General features: G+C 39.9%; 2 protein-coding genes across 6 annotated transcripts in view; one reads left to right on the top strand and one right to left on the bottom strand.

Annotated features, from left to right (window-relative positions):
• LOC127625690 (dynamin-1) overlaps positions 1–5,853 on the top strand; it is a 92,751-nt gene extending 86,898 nt beyond the window's left edge. The window contains exons 23-24 of the mRNA XM_052101028.1: positions 861–909; positions 3,337–5,853. The gene's annotated coding sequence lies outside the window, so the exon portion shown is untranslated. The remainder of the gene's footprint in view (positions 1–860; positions 910–3,336) is intronic.
• A 4,543-nt stretch (positions 5,854–10,396) lies between these two features.
• The window catches only part of LOC127625380 (golgin subfamily A member 2-like), a 37,400-nt gene continuing 27,543 nt past the window's right edge, over positions 10,397–20,253 (bottom strand). For all 5 annotated transcript variants that reach the window (XM_052100664.1, XM_052100645.1, XM_052100655.1 and 2 more), the window contains 8 exons: positions 18,782–19,006; positions 16,708–16,807; positions 16,528–16,616; positions 16,179–16,347; positions 14,869–15,036; positions 12,648–12,754; positions 11,245–11,413; positions 10,397–10,687 (listed from right to left, as the gene is read on the bottom strand). In XM_052100664.1, coding sequence (XP_051956624.1) covers positions 10,398–10,687; positions 11,245–11,413; positions 12,648–12,754; positions 14,869–15,036; positions 16,179–16,347; positions 16,528–16,616; positions 16,708–16,807; positions 18,782–19,006 — 1,317 coding nt within the window. In that variant the 3' untranslated portion in view covers position 10,397. The remainder of the gene's footprint in view (positions 10,688–11,244; positions 11,414–12,647; positions 12,755–14,868; positions 15,037–16,178; positions 16,348–16,527; positions 16,617–16,707; positions 16,808–18,781; positions 19,007–20,253) is intronic.

Raw genomic sequence — 20,253 nt, 5'->3', positions numbered from 1 at the left:
CAGCCAATCAGAATGACAAAGCAAAACGACTCGCTGGCGGAGAGATCGCTGATTGGCTGGTTGTCTGTTTACAGCACTTTCAATCAAATTATAGATAGTGAGAAATAACGTTTTCGGTCCTTTATTGCATTGTTATCTTGAAATAATTCATCAGAATTTTATAAACATAATTCAGAAGCACATTAGTGTATTTATTCTGTGTGTGTGTGTCACTCTCATCGTCTCTGTCTTGTGTTTCCATGGCAGCCGACGACACCCAGCATCACCTAGTCGACCCATCAGACCCACAGACCCCTCCCACTTTGACTATTAGCTCCTCCCACACCTGTGACAGACAGCGATGGCAGATACGTCCACCCATCCAGACCTCATTCCCTTTCCTGTTCCTACACACACACACACACTTTACCTGGACAAACGTTTTGGTTTTCATCGTAACACAACGCCTCGAGTTTCCTAATATGGTCCTTCACATGCAACGACTTCATAAGCTGCTGTTTGATCATTCACATCATCTTTAACACATGCCACGCATCAGGAATGTTCAACACAAACCATAAACTGACTTCTTAAAACAAGCTTGCAAGATAAAGTTATTCAGCAGACCAGACGGTGAGAAAGAGGGTTTGATAAATGCAGTTCTTTTTGTTATCTGTTGCTTGTTTTCTGTCATGTTTTGCTTCATTTCTTGCGGTGTGAGGTGCATAACAGATGCACAATCTCTCAATCAGATGCATTATCTCTCCTGAGTCTGCGTTGGAGTTCTCATGATAACTGCATCTCTGAAATGTGCTTGTTTATTTGCATTTCTGTACATTATTTTTGGCTCTTTTTGTTTTTGTGTTGTGTTTCGGCTGCAGCGCTCCCTGAACTCACTGGCCAGAAGACGACACCAAACGCCCACGAAGGGTAATTCAACTTTATCACAGAGTCTTTTCCTCTCTGTTAGAAGCTTTTAAACGTCCCGTTTGTCATGTAGAAAACTGATGACGGTAAAGTTTCACACTTTTCAGGAAGAACATTACATGTACATCAAATCTTTAAACATTTTCATTACACTATAATATTTGCATTATTAGGGAATAATGAAACATTAAATTATCAGATTCACATTCACATTCATGTACATTCAAATATATAAATATACAGAGGCCCAAAACATATATGGACACTTAAGTCCTACTTAAAATATCAACAAAATATCAAAGCAAGTGGCACTTTAAAATGTTTACATAATTAAATTTTTCCAAACCAAAAAAATTTAGTTTTTAAATCAGCTCCTGTTGTGGAATTCATTACAAAAACCAGGGAACACAAACTTATTGCGAGGGAACGGAAACTATTGCGAGAGAATGCAAATTATTGCGAGAGAATACAAACTATTGCGAGAGAATACAAACTATTGCGAGGGAATGCTAACTTATTGCGAGAGAACGCAAACTATTGCAAGGGAACGCTAACTTATTGCGAGAGAACGCAAACTATTGCGATGGAACTACTGCGAGGGAACGCAAACTTATTGCGAGGGAACGCTAACTATTGCGAGGGAACACAAACTATTGCGAGGGAACACAAACTACTGCGATGGAGCGCTAACTATTGAGAGGGAACGCTAACTATTGCGATGGAACTACTGCGAGGGAACACAAACTTATTGCGAGGGAACGCAAACTATTGCGATGGAGCGCTAACTATTGAGAGGGAACGCTAACTATTGCGATGGAACTACTGCGAGGGAACACAAACTTATTGCGAGGGAACACAAACTATTGCGATGGAGCGCTAACTATTGAGAGGGAACACAAACTATTGCGATGGAACTACTGCGAGGGAACACAAACTTATTGCGAGGGAACACAAACTATTGCGATGGAGCGCTAACTATTGAGAGGGAACGCTAACTATTGCGATGGAACTACTGCGAGGGAACACAAACTTATTGCAAGGGAATGCAAACTATTGCGATGGAACTACTGCGAGGGAACACAAACTTATTGCAAGGGAATGCAAACTATTGCGATGGAACTACTGCGAGGGAACACAAACTATTGCGATGGAGCGCTAACTATTGAGAGGGAACGCAAATTATTGCGAGGGAACACAAAACTTAGTATAACGAGCGAACAAAAACTAATGTGAGGGAACGCAACTATTGCGAGGGAATGCAAACGTATTGCGATGGAACGCTAACTATTGTGAGGGAACACCAACTATTGCGAGGGAACACAAAACTTAGTATTGCGAGGGAACACAAACTATTGTGAGGGAACACAAAACTTAGTATTGCGAGGGAACACAAACTATTGTGAGGGAACACAAAACTTAGTATTGCGAGGGAACACAAACTATTGTGAGGGAACACAAACTATTGTGAGGGAACACAAAACTTAGTATTGCGAGGGAACACAAACTATTGTGAGGGAACACAAAACTTAGTATTGCAAGGGAACACAAACTATTGTGAGGGAACACAAAACTTAGTATTGCAAGGGAACACAAACTATTGTGAGGGAACACAAACTATTGTGAGGGAACACAAAACTTAGTATTGTGCGTTTACGCAAACTATTGCAAAGGCAAGCAAAACATTGTGAGGGAAAGGCAACTATTGTGAGGGAACTCAAAACATTGCGATGGAACACACAATTGCGACAAAAAGCTAAATATTATGAGGGAATGCAAAATATTGTGAGGGAAAGGCAACAACTGTGATGGGAATGGAAAAATTATTGCAACAGGACAAACTATTTTTTCAAACTTACTGCGAGGGAAAGCAAACTATTCTCGCCCTGTCCTCTAACGGGCTCCGTATTAAAGAAGCGGGCTTGCTTGTGCGATTGCTTCATTCAGTTGAACAAACGATTCGGATTCACTGATGGCTGACAGTTAGTGGTGGTCCGTATAAAACTGTATTTTGAATTAGTGCCGTTAAGGCTTCTGGAACGTGCAGTCTGAACATGTCACGCCACGAGCGGACTCTCGATTACCAACGCCTCTTTTTGATTCTTTCATCATTTTAACTTAAGAAACATATTTTTGTCCAGTGTTTTGCTTGAAACGTTTTCCTTTTTTTCAAATAACTGATGCTTGCTTTGATATTTGTTAAATAATCATATTCAGACATTAAGTGTGACGCAAGTACTCTTTCATGACGTTTCTACTGGAATATGATTTAAAAATGATTTATTATGTTTTTTTAATTGATATGACAAGAGGGAAAGTGTGGTTTGTCTTCTAGCCGTGTGGACTCTTGGGGCAGATCTCTAGCATTTATCTGCTTAAGTTTCATTTGTTTCGAAGCTTACACTATTCTTCTTTTCTGATTTCATGGCTCAGCCGGCCAAACAAGGGCGACCTCTTTCACCCCGAGAGCCCCCTTCCTCCTCACAGCTCCTCTTCACTTCTTCTCTACTTTCTGCTTCTCTGTTTTTCTCTCATCTCACTCTGAACTGAGACAAACAACCCAGAACCCACCAGCACCACAGAACCGCCATGAACACTGGACAACAACGAGAAAGAACATCAAGGAACCCGACAGGCCTTTTTTCATCGTGTAGCGGAGAAAGACTTTCCATCTGTTGCCTGGTGATCATGGTGTCTCTCCTTCGGTTATTGCTGCTCAACCTTCAAAGCTCATTGCGATAGTCCACAACCCTCAGAATGTTCTAGAATCTTCTCATTTAGCTCATTGCGATAGTCCACAACCCTCAGAATGTTCTAGAATCTTCTCATTTAGCTCATTGCGATAGTCCACAACCCTCAGAATGTTCTAGAATATTCTCATTTAGCTCATTGCGATAGTCCACAACCCTCAGAATGTTCTAGAATCTTCTCATTTAGCTCATTGCGATAGTCCACAACCCTCAGAATGTTCTAGAATATTCTCATTTAGCTCATTGCGATAGTCCACTTCCCTCAGAATGTTCTAGAATCTTCTCATCTAGCTCATTGCGATTGTCCACAACCCTCAGAATGTTCTAGAATCTTCTCATCTAGCTCATTGCGATAGTCCACAACCCTCAGAATGTTCTAGAATCTTCTCATTTAGCTCATTGCGATAGTCCACAACCCTCAGAATGTTCTAGAATCTTCTCATTTAGCTCATTGCGATAGTCCACAACCTTCAGAATGTTCTAGAATCTTCTCATCTAGCTCATTGCGATAGTCAACAACCCTCAGAATGTTCTAGAATATTCTCATGTCGCTGACCGCATTAAAATGAATGCCGTTTCTGACACGAATCATGTAATCCAGTGGTTTCCAAACATGTTCCTGGAGTCTCGTTTCGGCGCCACTCACGCATTTTTCTCGTTAGAGGTTATGATGATGTGATTAAAAGCGTTCAGGTATGAGGATGTTGTTCACACTATGGCAAGCCGAAATTACATTTAATCACGTGCAAGATCTGAATCATAGATATCAACAGTTACCCGATACCTGCGATGGAATTACAAGTGTGTAATAATGCTAATGCTAATGCTAATTAGGTTTGCACAAGAAAAATGTAATTTTTTTTTGAATAATTAAATATATCTTAAAAGGCTTTCTTACTAGTTATAATCACATTGCATTAATGGTCTTGTTCACTGCTCGCACAATGACGATATTTGCATCACGGTTCCTGTACGCAGACACTGAACCGTCTGACCGAAGTACATTTTGGGCTTAACTTCCTGTGTGACTGGCCATTTAGGTCACATCCACACTAGTCCGTTTATTAGTATCCGTATGCGGCGATGGAGAGTGTTTGTCTTTGAAATAGGCCACACCCCCATCACTTCAGCCACACCCCTCTCCCCGAAACCCCACCCTCCAAAGACCCGTCAGCCAACCTAATTTCGGCAAACCTGAATGCACAAAATGATTGACAGTTTGTGTCTTCTGATGCATGTAAATAATTGTAGCCAGTTAAAATGGATTAAACGACATTAATTTAATTAATGACATAAACTTAATTATACAATTAATTGCATACCAAAATTGACTGAGATAGCCCCGCCCCAAAAAGGTCATTTAGAACAATTAAAATAATTATAAATATGATATACAGACCTAATAAATATTATAATTAAGATAAATTAAATACATTTTGCATGTGCAGCTGGAGTTACGCTGACTGCCCCCTACAGCATCAAACTGCTACAGCAAGCTCCGATATTAGGAACGCTCCTTGTTTTTTTTTGTTGAGATGTTTTTGTTTGGTCAATATTGAGTAAATATGGGCGCAATCCTCCACCGCAGTGAACTGTATTTCTGTCGTATATCTGTACTAACTTTACTGACGATAATAATAATAATAATAATAATAATAAAGCCCTTGTTGGTAATAGTTCACGTTGTGGCATGACAAAACCCTTCATCTGTTTCAACTGTGCCGTATCAATAGTAAATTTCTGTGTTTATCTTCACTTCAACTCGCGCAAAATCTTTCCTGACCGCACCGAATTTGTCAATTTGAGTCGTAGTAAAAACGATGAGAAAATAATTGCCGTTATTTAAGAGTAAACCATTAATCATGAACATATCTTAAGTGTGTTGCGTGTCTTTGTGGTGCATTTATGCAAATTGTGCTTCCACTGTGTAGAGAGTAGTGTCATCCACGTGTATCATTACTGAATATGAAATTATGATGTATAAGTGATTTATTTAAATTAAACGTATGATAATGTGCAAATAATGGTGTATAGAAGAGTAAACTGTCTTTCTGTGTTTGGACAGAAAGCTGTGATGATCCGGATTGTGTAACGGGTGACAGATGTGTGTGTGTGTGTATTAATGTATCTTCTGCTGTTGATTGGACGACTTTGGCGATCAATAAAGTTACGTGTACCAAAATGTTGCTTTTGTATCATTTTTATGTCTTCGTCTTGACACATTAAGCCAGATACGAGTAATACAAATAAAGAGGAATCATGTTAGCATACAGGAGGTGACAAATAACAAACTATTGGTTAAGCTTCATCCTCCGATTGTATTCGGTAATTTTTGACCGAAATTAAATTTCCTCATTTAATAAAAATGTTTTCCTTTAACTGAGCAGAACAAAGACTTGGTGAATTAAAAAAAATAAAATAAGGTTTGATTCAATTTGTCTAAGTGGCCAATGGACTCCTTTGGTATTCTCGGTCAGAATTGACCGAACATTGAAAATAAATTGGAAAGAACAAAAAAACAGGATTTTTTTTTCTCTGTCAAATACAATCAATAAATCAGACACAATCCAGAAAAAAACTGACAGAAATTACAGAGTGAGACTCTAAAACATCCTCAATGTAACACACACACATGCACACACGCACACACACACAACACACACACATAATCACACACAAAACACACACACACATAATCACACACACACACAAAACACACACACATAATCACACACACACACATAATCACACACACACACAAAACACACACACACATAATCACACACACACAAAACACACACACATAATCACACACAAAACACACACACACACAAAACACACACACACATAATCACACACACACACACACAAAACATACACACAAAACACACACACACACACTTACACACACACAAAACACATACACACACACACAAAACACACACACACATAATCACACATACACACAAAACACACACACACACACAAAATCACACACACACCCATACAAAACACACACTCACACACACACTTACACAAACATGCACACAGACTCACACACACACTCAAACACACACACACACACATAATCACACACAAAACACACACACATAATCACACACAAAACACACACACACACTTACACACACACAAAACACACACATAATCACACACACTTACACACACACATAATCACACACAAAACACACACACACAATCACACACAAAACACACACACACACACAAACACACACATACATCACACACACAACACACACATAATCACACACACAAACACACACACACACACTCACACAAACAAACACACACACACACACACACACTTACATACAAAACACACACAAACACACTCACACACACACTTACACAGACTCACACACACACACACACTTACACAAACATGCACACAGACTCTCACACACACACACATGACACTAATTTGTTCATGTTCTTGACATTATTATTAATTTACTTTGAGTTATTAAATGTTTATGATTTGAATTAAATGATCGTTATTAAATGTTTATTGTGTGTTTGTAACATCATGGTCAGGTTTGATCGCATCATAATGACATTAACTATAAAAACTTCAAATCAATTTAAAATGTTTAACTTTGACTAATAATAGTTTGATAATGTGTAAATATATATAAATGCATATGTTGTGATAAATATAAATGAGATTATAATAAGTCATCAGACTGCACAGAGTGTGTGTGTGTGTGTGTATGTCATCTACTGTCTGTTACTGACGTCACATGATCTTCAACTCATTATTGAGATTTTATTCATCAGACGGCAGAAATCTGCCTCACATTTATGCCACATTCTATTATTATATATTAGAATATTAAAAGACACTTTTATATAAACTGTTGTACAAATACTGAATCTTAAACGCATGAACTTCTACTGAACTGAAGACATGGAAAACACCAGGTGACATTTGCTCAATCAGGTTTATTAGGAGGAAAATTATTCATATCTGAAATAAACATTCATTATTCCTTCATTGTGTTCCAACAGACTCCATTAAATCAGATTAGTGAAGGGAATTATTCCAAATAAATACAATTCTCCTTTAGAATGAAATCGAAGATCTCTTCTCACCAAGAGCGTGACTTTTCTCACCAAGAGCGTTACTTTTCTCACCAGGAGCGTGACTTTTCTCACCACTATATTCACCGGTTTATCTTCAGCAGGCAAAGATGCATCACGTTCCTCCTCCCCACATGAATATACAGTATGATACAGTTACACTATTTACACGGTTACATCAACAAACTCATTTGTTTCTTAAAATCAAAATAACTTGTTAAAGATTGATTAAATCCCACCCTTAAATGAATAATAACTGTGAAAGAGATAAATGTTGAACACGCTCCGAATAATAAAAGTGCTTTTGAGAGAAACTCAGAATAATCCTCGTCCATGTTCCAGTTTTCTGAACTTATGCAGGTGAAAATAAACAATAAATACACAACACAAAGAAGCTTATAAACATAACGCATTATAAAGCTATTATTAATACATTATACACTACAATAACCTCAGTTATAACACATTATAACACTTATTTTTCAGTTTCATGTGTTACATATTGTTTTATCATCTGTTATATAACTTGATTTAAGAATGTTTCGATATTTTTACTGGAAAAGACAAATGATTATTCGAGGTGTATATATACTGTATTATAACTGTGGTATTATTTATTTGTTGAGGTATATAACAGGTTTATAATGCGTTACATAAAGGCTTCGTAGACAATATTTCTGAATCCAGTTGCTTCTAAACACCCATAATTCTCTGAGGGCCGGTTTGACTAATGAACGATGTTTGGGGATTAAGTCACTCTTTAATATCTGCAATATATGTACAACTCTCAAACATGTCGATCACTCACGTAATGACACAAACTCTCAGCCGACACACAGCTAGCATCATAGAGTTAGCCACAACCAACCATCATGTGTCTTTCGAAATATCAAATATCTTTTGATGGGTCACACATTCTAGACTAACACCAGGTGCTTGTGTGTGTGTGTGTGTGTGTGTGTGTGTGTGTGTATGGGTGATAATCAATCCCTTCTGTATTAAACTAAATAATGCCCAGTGAAAATACAACTGAAAGCCATAAACAACACTGACAATTAGTGGCATTACATGAAACAGGGTGAATTTCTTTCCATCGCAAACTCTCGATTCATACTAGATGAACAACAATGTACTTCTGAAACTGCAAATATCAAAGTTCTGCACAGCACAAACCAAACGATTTGTGAATCTCTAAAATTTCTAGTTCTGATTCAGTTCCAAATTCTGATTCAGTTCTAAGTTTTGATTCATTCCCTAGTTCTGATTCATTTCCATGTTCTGATTCAGTTCCAAGTTTTGATCCATTCCCTAGTTCTGATTCAGTTCCAAGTTCTGATTCAGTCCTTAGCTCTGACTCAGTTCCAAATTCTGATTCAGTTCCAAGTTCTGATTCATTCCTTAGCTCTGATTCAGTTCCAAATTCTGATTCAGTTCTAAGTTTTGATCCATTCCCTAGTTCTGATTCAGTTCCCAGTTCTGATTCATTCCCTAGTTCTGATTCAGTTCCTAGTTCTGATTCAGTTCCTAGTTCTGATTCATTCCCTAGTTCTGATTCAGTTCCAAGTTTTGATTCATTCCCTAGTTCTGATTCATTCCCTAGTTCTGATTCAGTTCCCAGTTCTGATTCATTCCCCAGTTCTGATTCAGTTCTCTATTGTTCTGATTCAGTTCCTAGTTCTGATTCAGTTCCCAGTTCTGATTCATTCCCTAGTTCTGATTCATTCCCTAGTTCTGTTTCAGTTCCAAGTTCTGATTCATTCCTTAGTTCTGATTCAGTTCCCAGTTTTGATCCATTCCCCAGTTCTGATTCAGTTCCAAGTTTTGATCCATTCCCCAGTTCTGATTCAGTTCCAAGTTTTGATCCATTCCCCAGTTCTGATTCAGTTCCAAGTTCTGATTCAGTTCCCAGTTCTGATTCATTCCCTAGTTCTGATTCAGTTCCCAGTTCTGATTCATTCCCTAGTTCTGATTCAGTTCCCAGTTCTGATTCATTCCCTAGTTCTGATTCAGTTCCCTAGTTCTGATTCATTCCCTAGTTGAAAATCAGTTTGTAGTTCTGATCCAGTTTTGATTCTCATATCAAGCATTTTATGAACTGAATTTCTGCATGCTCTATCAAATCAATCCTATTCCTTATCAACCCCTATTTAGTGTGTATTTATCAGTCTTATTTTCCTGTCCCTGCTCTGTCCCAGAACCATTGCTGTTAACATTGAGGACCAAATCCAACTGACAGGACATAATATATATCTGAATCATTGAACCATGATATGGATCAATGGTTTTCCCAGAGCATCACTAACTATTGCACCCATGTTTGATGGTGTGGAAGAAAAAACAAATCAGGCAAAGCATACAGCAGCAGCAAGAATTAACATTGTTTATAGAACACCTAGTTGATACCTAGAACCAAAAGTCAAAGGTCTTCAGAAGTCCAGATAGCATAACATTTCTTTTGTTTACTCTAGAAACCAGAGAGATGATGGAGGAAAAACCCCAAACACCCTTAAAATCTGTGTCCATATCCCCCAAAAGAACCCAATCAGAAAAGATCAGGACAATAGATTTCGATTCGTCTCGTCAGACTGACAGATAGAGATTCAAAACAGGAGAAACGGATGTTTATCAGACCACCAAGATCTTCACTTCATCATGTTCATCGGGCCGGTAGAAGAACGGGATGCAGGGGTTTTCACCCAGAAAGGGAGGGGTTCTGGCCTGAGGGTTCTGGATCTCCTGGAGAAGCTGCATGATCTGACGGGCAGTGCCGTCTTCTTTGGGTCTCAGAGACGGGCCGGCTGAGACATCTGGTCCAGATCCTGGTCTCTCAGGGCTCTGGTACTGAACCTCAGGGTCTGTGCTGGACCGAGGTGATGAAGACTGAAGATCAACAGCCGAGCTTATGTCCATAATCGCTGTACGGACGCAAAGAGAGAGAATATTTATAGTATATTAGTGAAGTTATTCTCACACTGGTTCTAAACAGTCCAAATCGTTCGAGTTTGTTTGGGAGTAAAACTGAAATTTGTAACATTCTGGGAACAAAAGCAACATTTCATGCAATATGTATAAGTGAATAAGCCATTAACAGCACTATGAATTATTAACGTTTTGGCTCAAACATCATTTGTAAATCACTGAATTGTAGGCGAGTATAATTTTAACAGTGTGAGACATTAGAATCATAATACACATTATTTTCTCAGAACAGGTTGGTTGAAAGAATTTGAAACATTCCTGTATTTATAATCGGATTCATCGCATAAATTGTATTTTATTAAGTTGGTTAATAAATTGCTTTATTACGTTTTTATAACATTTATAACTCCGTTAGGGTGACAGCACCAAACTGGAACATATAAATACAAAATATGATGTGTGGACTTCTGAGAACACTTGCGTGATGACTTAAGCAAACCGTTTCAAGTGGTTCCTGATGTTCAAGTGTTTGAATGAAAGAGCGGCATTATACCTGGGCTGTCCTCTCCATTGAGCTCCTCGCGTCTCTCTGCAGGGTGAATGTGGTCTTCTCCAGTGGGCAGCAGGTCGGGATTACTGATGGCACTCATGTATCTGCTGTACCACTCGTTTCTTTCACCCACCAAACGCATCACAAGGTCCTGTAGCTCTGCTAACTTAGCCTAAACACACACCAACACAATAATTATTCCTTAGTTCTGATTCAGTGTCTAGTTCTGTTTCATTCCCTAGTTCTTATTCATTCCCTAGTTCTTATTCATTCCCTAGTTCTTATTCATTCCCTAGTTCTGATTCAGCTCTTATTCATTTCATAGTTCTGATTCAATTCATAGTTCTGATTCAGTTCCAAGTTCTGATTCATTCCATAGTTCAGTTTCATTCCCTAGTTCTGATTCAGTTCCAAGTTCTGATTCAGTTCTTATTCATTTCCTAGTTCTGATTCAGTTCCAAGTTCTGATTCAGTTCTTATTCATTCCCTAGTTCTGATTCAGTTCCAAGTTCTGATTCAGTTCTTATTCATTCCCTAGTTCTGATTCAATTCCTTGTTCTGATTCATTCCCTAGTTCTGATTCATTCCCTAGTTCTGATTCAGTTCCTAGTTCTGATTCAGTTCCTAGTTCTGATTCAGCTCTTATACATTCCCTAGTTCTGATTCAGTACATAGTTCTGATTCATTCCCAAGTTCTGATTCAGTTCTGATTCATTCCCTAGTTCTGATTCATTCCCTAGTTCAGTCCCAAGTTCTGATTCAGTTCAAAGTTCTTATTCAGTTCATAGTTCTGATTCAGTTCATAGTTCTGATTCAGTTCATATTCATTCCCTAGTTCAGTTCCTAGTTCTGATTCAGTTCAAAGTTCTTATTCAGTTCATAGTTCTGATTCAGTTCATATTCATTCCCTAGTTCAGTTCCTAGTTCTGATTCAGCTCCAAGTTCTGATTTGGTTAACGTAACGTAAGATGGTTGCTATGACAGCACCCCACTCTTTAACAAGCACCAGCGCTTAGAAGGAAACAAAGTCCCTCTGAGAGGGAATGTATGAGGTAAATTTGAGGAGAGTTATAATGATGTAGAGAGAAAAGAAAATAGATTTTACAGGTGCACTTTTAGTCTATAAGACTTTATCTTAATTATATATTAATAAAGGTATACATATTATATACTCTGCACCCGTCTACTGAAGTACTTCAACATTACTTGCGTTTGAACGGAGAAATTGGCGTAATTTTGTTTAGACATTTCCGTCAAAGCAAAGAATTGTGGATTGTGAGTGCCCACGAAGGATACACCTCATGCATCTTCCAAATTCCCGTGAAAGAAGGTTGCATGTCTGAAAATTGGCATCCCTACACTCGAGACAACATCACACAGATATCACCAGTAAACGTTTCTCGTACCTTCATCTCCTCTTTGTCTTTGGCCAGGGTGTTGATGTATTGCTCTTTCTCAAAGTGTCTCTGCTTCATGATGGCTCTCTGGTTCTGATACAGTGCAATGTATTCACCTAGATGTACAAGAGATATCTATGAGAAACACGGGTTCATGATACTGTATTTTAATATATGAGATATGGAGAGTAGGTCATATTACTGAAGCATGAGATGTAAAACAAAATAGTTTAAAATAAATAAACATTTAAAAAAGCATCTGAATAAAAAAGCCTATAGTTAAAAACATTGACAAGGCATGTAATCGTGTATTTACTGGATTTATGTTTCATCTGTCAAATAGCATTCAGAGATTATATTCTTCTCAGCACAATCGTACAGAGCAGTTATCAGAGTTACCGTAGACTTTATCAGTTCAAACCAGTCTAACAAGTGTTTCCATCAGCAGAACTGTCGCTCACTGGATGTTTTTTGGCACAATTCGGAGTAAATTGTAGAAACTGTTGTGTGTGAAAATCCCAGAAATACTCAAACCAGCCCGTTTGACACCAACAATCATGCCATGCTCCAAATCACTAAGATCACATTTGTTTTCCCCATTCTGATGGTTGATCTGAACATTAACTGAAGCTCCTGACCCATATCTGCATGATTGTATGCACTGCACTGCAATCACATGACTGGCTGATTAGATAAATCACATGGATGATTGTTCGTGCTGATTTTGCAGTACAAGGGGGACCTACACAATATTAGGCAGGTGGTTTCAGGGCTCCAAAACGGTCGCATATGCGACCAAATATTATTTATTGCGACTCTAGTCGTCATTGGCGACAGTCGGGTTGTGAGCGTTCATATGTGGTTTCATTAGATATCATCTTGTCATTTATTGACCGTCAGTGTGTCTCACTGTTTTGTTGTAAGCGGTGGAATTTGATAAAATAATAAATAAATGACAGAAATACGTTGTCACCTTTTTTGTTTGTTTAAAATGTTTGTATTTATTTTTTTTTTCACCCAATTTGGAATGCCCAATTTCCAATGCGCTCCAAGTCCTCGTGTAGTGTGTATGAGTCTCAAACCCCATACATGTGATAGATGTGGAAAAGATCAAAAGTGTGGCTACATTTCACCAAGCTCGATGCCAACAGCGCGCAATGCAATATTTGCGACAAGATAATTGCTGCCAAGACCGGCAACACAAATCTGATGAAGCACTTGACAGTACACAGTATAAACTTAAGAGCAGAAAATTGCTCCGTCTTCGACTGCAAGACCGAGCCGGTGCAGTCATCCTCTCAGCGTCCTCCTGCTACAGAGCCTCCTTCAACATGCCCACCACACGAGTCCTCCTCAAAAAACTACTGATGAATGCAGCGGCGCCATGACTGGGACTCCGACAGATAAGGTTAACTTTTAGCAAACAAACCAACAAACAAAATCGGCTAACTTGTAGCAGTACATGCTTTATTAACGTTTCTGTGCGTGGTGACTATAGTCCTATAAACTGAGAACTATGTAACGTTAGATATTGTTTGGATGAACGGCTTTTGTTAGCTAGCTAAAGCCGATGCTAAAAATGCTTTAAGATTGACAGTAACTGATCAAGGTTAACTCGCATTAAACTAGTTATCTTGTTGAACCGTACTTCACCTTAGGGTTGGCTGAATTAACAATTTAGGGGTTTTTTTTTTCCTCTTCACATTAATGTTGTGAACAATGTTATTGAACTTTATTAAAACTATTTGCACTGATTTATTGTGTTGGAAACATTTTGGTCCTTTGTTGGCTCAGGAGAGCTTTGAGTCTGTAAAGTTTTTTTGAGGTAATGTGTAATGTTTGTAATCTTGTTCAAACTGATTTCATAAAATTGGTATTGAAAAAAGTATAGTTTAGGAATAATATATCGAACATTTTTGATACACAGCCCTAGTTAAATCTGCTCTATCGAAATCTGAAATGAACTCATCATTTGGCAACCAAATGCTGATGTAAATGCAATAAAAATTTAATTTCATATTTCCAAATAACTAATCCTCAAAAGCACTTAAAGAATTGATACGGGAAAACTTGACTAACATTATAAATGAACCTCTGGGGGAAAATAAATGCTAAAAAGCCAATGAAATGACCCCTAAAAGTACAAAAAAGCAACACTCTACAGTTGTATGCATTCTGACACACGTGTGACGTGCGTTTAATGTGTCAGATATGTTCGTGAGTGTCTCACCGATAGTGTCCGTTTCTCCGGAAAGCTGGATACAGCGATGCTCAAGCTCCTCCAGCCTCTCCTTCAGATCCACCTTCTCCTGCATGACAGTTGTGAAACGCTCCTGGAGCTTCTCCATAGCAAAACGCAGAGCCTCATGAACTTCCACTGGAACACCATCAGAGCATCCTACAAACAAACACAGTCCACAGGCATGATGACCAAAACTGAACAAGTGCTTTGAAGTTTACAGATGAATCAGAAGTGTTCTAAAAAAAAGTGTTTTAATAATTTATTAAAATTGCACTGTACACATTAACATATTATTGTAACCAGTAAAAACATCAAACTGATCAAATAGTCATGTGTCATATGTTGTTGGAAAGCTCTTATAGAGTAAAATACAACCAGACTATTTGTTTTACTCACAGACACAAATATAGCGAGTAACAGCTAAATATATGTCTTTGACAATTATGCTAGTGTTGCTTATACGCTGCGTTTTCACTTATAACTTCACGAAAAATAAACTGGTCATAAAGTATCACAAACAATTATTAGAGAAGGTGATTATATTTCCAACGAGCCCACTTACAACGTAATCGGATGCGTAGATCATTAGATAACCCACATGAAGCACAATGTGCCCACGGCACATAATGTGCTACCTGGCTAAAAACAAGTTGGCTTTCCTGGGTCAGAGGACTTCATCGGAAATGATGTAGTACGCCGTTCAGCATTCATGGAACGCTAAACTAATCGTATTAGGATTCAGATCGCTGCAACCAAAGGTGGAAGTCATCCAAATATGGGCAGAGAGGATCATTCATTCTAATAACACATGGCCACCAGGAGATGGCGCCAAATACATGACACCGACTCAATGATGCCTCAAATGGCACAGAATGAAACTGAATGAGATCTCATAGCACCTGTGTATGTTTGTCTTTTTGGATCAGTTTTATATTAAACTATTATTTATATCGTCAAGCTGGTTCTCGCCGCCTCCTTTCCCTTTAATCCCTTTACATAGTTCCTATGTACAATTGTTATCATTAAATTATTTGGAGACGTTTTTGGACACAAGGATAAATACTTCTTGTAATGTTGTAACTTTTGATCCGCTTGGTCGCATCGACACAAAAGTAAACTCAGCTACAGTTGACATGCTTGGGAACAAAACAGAGGCAGTTTTTCGGACCCACCTTATTTACACACAGAGATATATAATGACAAATAAGAAAAATATTAAAGGGCTTAAAGGGTTAAGTGACTTATTTGCAGAAAAGTGTGTGAAAGGATGAACAATAGTGTGAGTGATTTAGCCACACCTGTCTCTGCAGGTGTACTGTGATGATGATGATGCTGCTGCTGCTCTCGGCTCATGGCGGTCATCTGTTGCCGCACAGCTTGATGAAGTCTTCTCTCTTCTTCAAACCGCTGGCTCATCTCATCTCGCTCTTCCTCTAGACGTGTCAGAGCAGAATGCACAAACTCCTCCTGCACAAACCGTTCACATTAAATCATTGTGAAAAGTGGGCTTTGATATCGTTGTTGAGAATACTTTCCCCACCAACAAGACCTTGACACCAGCAGAAAAGTTGTTTCAAATGTGGAGCAATATCATCAAGTTTGCATATTTGCACTGTTGCATATAAAGGTTTATTCGGCTCAACTCACCATCTCTTCCCTGCTTTCAAAGTCCTCTGGAATGACTATCTGGGATTTCTGGAAGCTCTCTGGGAGTGACTGGCTTTCCAACCCATCACCTTGAAAAGCCAGATGGGTAATCGTCAATAGAGTTACTACAGAACTATCTTTCTCATCCGGCGGCTCACATGAGTTTACTGTGGGACTCACCCTGATCTCGGAGTGAGGGATTCAGCATGGAGCTGTTCAACAGTTCCTGCACTTCAGTCTTCAACTCTTCATTGTCTCTGGCCAGCTCATTCAACCTCTCCTACAGGAAGCAGAAGCGCAGTCAGAGGACTGGAAAGCGTGTAATACGGCATTACATTTATGCATTTGGCAGACGCTTTTACCAAAAGCGACTTCCAGTGCACTTATTACAGGGACAATCCCCCCATTTATAGCAAGTTGTGAACTGCGTAAATTTTTTCCCAGTTTTTTGTTTTAGTTATAGTTTTAGACTTTTAACGAAAAATATCCTTTAACATTTATCCTGTTAAAAATGGACAAAAATGTTTATTTGAATCTAATATTTCGAATTTTTATGAATAAAATGTATGAGAACATTTATGTCTCAAACATATAAATAAATATACATAACTTGAGCTCCTGAAATACTAATGAATGGTATTAGCTACTGTATTCTGAATAATACATGTTTTAATTTTTTTTTTTTATCCCAATTTTGGAACGCCCAATTCCCACTACTTACTAGATCCTCGTGGTGGCGCGGTTACTCGCCTCAATCCGGGTGGTGGAGGACAAGACTCAGTCGCCTCCGCATCTGAGACCGTCAATCGGCGCATCTGATCATGTGACTCGTTGTACATGACACCGCGGAGACTCGCAGCATGTGGAGGCTCATGCTACTCTCCACGATCCACACACAACTCACCACACGCCCCATTGGGAGAACCATTAATCACCACCACGAGGAGGTTACCCCATGTGACTATACCCTCCCTAGCAACCGGGCCAATTTGGTTACCCCATGTGACTCTACCCTCCCTAGCAACCGGGCCAATTTGGTTACCCCATGTGACTCTACCCTCCCTAGCAACCGGGCCAATTTGGTTACCCCATGTGACTCTACCCTCCCTAGCAACCGGGCCAATTTGGTTATCCCATGTGACTCTACCCTCCCTAGCAACCGGGCCAATTTGGTTACCCCATGTGACTCTACCCTCCCTAGCAACCGGGCCAATTTGGTTACCCCATGTGACTCTACCCTCCCTAGCAACCGGGCCAATTTGTTTACCCCATGTGACTCTACCCTCCCTAGCAACCGGGCCAATTTGGTTACCCCATGTGACTCTACCCTCCCTAGTAACCGGGCCAATTTGGTTACCCCATATGACTCTACCCTCCCTAGCAACCGGGCTAATTTGGTTACCCCATGTGTGACTACCCTCCCTAGCAACCGGCCCAATTTGCATACCCCATGTGACTCTACCCTCCCAAGCAACCGGGCTAATTTGGTTACCCCATGTGACTCTACCCCTCCCTAGCAACCGGCCCAATTTGGGTACCCCATGTGACTCTACCCTCCCAAGCAACCGGGCCAATTTGGTTACCCCATGTGACTCTACCCTCCCTAGCAAATGGGCCAATTTGGTTACCCCGTGTGACTCTACCCTCCCAAGCAACCGGGCTAATTTGGTTACCTCGTGTGACTCTACCCTCCCAAGCAACCGGGCCAATTTGGTTACCCCGTGTGACTCTACCCTCCCTAGCAACCGGCCCAATTTGTGTACCCCATGTGACTCTACCCTCCCTAGCAACCGGGCCAATTTGGTTACCCCATGTGACTCTACCCTCCCAAGCAACCAGGCCAATTTGGTTACCCAGTGTGATTCTACCCTCCCTAGCAACCGGGCCAATCTGGTTACCCCATGTCACTCTACCCTCCCTAGCAACCGGGCCAATTTGGTTACCTCATGTGACTCTACCCTCCCTAGCAACCGGGCCGGTTGTCTCGTTTTGCTGTGTACTGTACTAACTGTATATGGTTGAAACGACAATAAAGACCACTTGACTTGACTTGACTTGAATATAAGACGTGTTGTCTATTTATCGTCTTTGTAGGTGGAAAGAGGCCGCCGTGGACGATAATACAGACCACCTCATATATACAGTACATATGCTTTCCGGTTTATGTGAACAATTATGAGACCACCGATCGAGGCTGAACAGTTGTCTGATTGATCGGAGGATCCCTAATTATAAGTGGACTCCAGGGGGTTACCTGCGCCTGCTGCAGCTGCAGGTGACTCTGCTCCAGCTGAACTTTGCCCTGCACCTCTTCGTGCTGTAGTCGGTCCATCAGCTGCACCTGCTGCAGGAACTGCATGTGCACATGCTCTCGTTCAGACACGAGCTGCTGATATCCAGCGGTGTACTGCTGCAGATGAGCCAGATACTGATCTCTCTGCTCCTGCACTGATGTCACTTCCTGCGACTTCTCCAGCAGCTGATTGGATAAAAGACAGCCAATCGGGTGAGTGAAAGAAAAATAAACAATGGTTGCATGAAAAATATCACTCAAGTTTCAAATGTAATGCAGTTTATTGCGTTTACATGACCTCACGTGTTGTCGGCTTATTAAGTATAATCGGTGTAAAGACTTTGCTTAATATTATCAAGCATGAACATGATTTATTTGTGTGTATTCATCGAATGTTAGCTATGAGATCATTCTTTAGCAAGACAGAAGATTCTGCGATTTTATTTAAAAAGGTAAAAAATGTCATTTCCATCAGCGTCATTTCCAGCACGGAATTCTATTAACCTCATGCGACCGCGTGTACACGTGCGTGGACGTTGTATTTTGGCTTCACTATATGCAACACATCATTTAAATGTATAACAGAGGACTGAATTCTGTTCACGAGACACTAGAATGTCATTTTAAGGGGTAATTGACTGCCGCACCGAGTCATGTGACACAACAACGTGGCGTTGATTTCCTAGAAGCGCTTCTACGGGCGCAGAACCAACAAAAGTGCCTCTGGTAAGAAATCTCTTTAAGTTGTTTCATTGTAACCTGTTTGGTTGTAAAGAGGAGAGTCTCTAGTTTCATTTGATATGCCGTTTTATAAAATCTGTTCATGTTTCACGCATCAGCGCGCTGATAAACATGATGTCCACATACGTGTACACTGGCACATATTTCCTCAAAAGTAGAAAAACATGTTATTTTAAATAACTTTCAACTCTAACACATCTGTGAGACATTTCACTCCATTTTAATGTAAATTTTTTTGGGGGTCAGGGTGGTAACGACACTGGCTACCACACCTGCAGTTCGCTAGATCGGCGTGCTAAGTGATCAGGTCTCCTAAGCAACCAAATTGGCCCGGTTGCTAGGGAGGGTAGAGTCACATGGGGTAACCTCCTCATGGTCGCTATAATGTGGATGTCACTCTCGGTGGGGCGTGTGGCGAGTTGTGTGTGGATGCCGCGGAGAATAGCGTGAAGCCTCCACACACGCCATGTCTCCGCGGTAACTGGAGGTTAAGTCAAGCACTAAATAGGGAGCAAGGAAGCATCCTGTAGCTCCTATGCAGTTAAGTCATTCGCTAAATGGGGAGCAAGGGAGCATCCTATATCTCTCCTATAACTGTTCTGAGACCAGTGCAGACAGACAGCACACTGGAGGTTAAGTCATTCACTAAATAGGGAGCAAGGGAGCATCCTATATCTCTCCTATAACTGTTC

The sequence above is a fragment of the Xyrauchen texanus genome, chromosome 3 (assembly GCF_025860055.1).
Source record: "Xyrauchen texanus isolate HMW12.3.18 chromosome 3, RBS_HiC_50CHRs, whole genome shotgun sequence".
Taxonomy (NCBI): domain Eukaryota; kingdom Metazoa; phylum Chordata; class Actinopteri; order Cypriniformes; family Catostomidae; genus Xyrauchen; species Xyrauchen texanus.
Note: the sequence above shows the minus strand (reverse complement) of the source record. Positions and strands in the feature narration are given on the sequence as shown.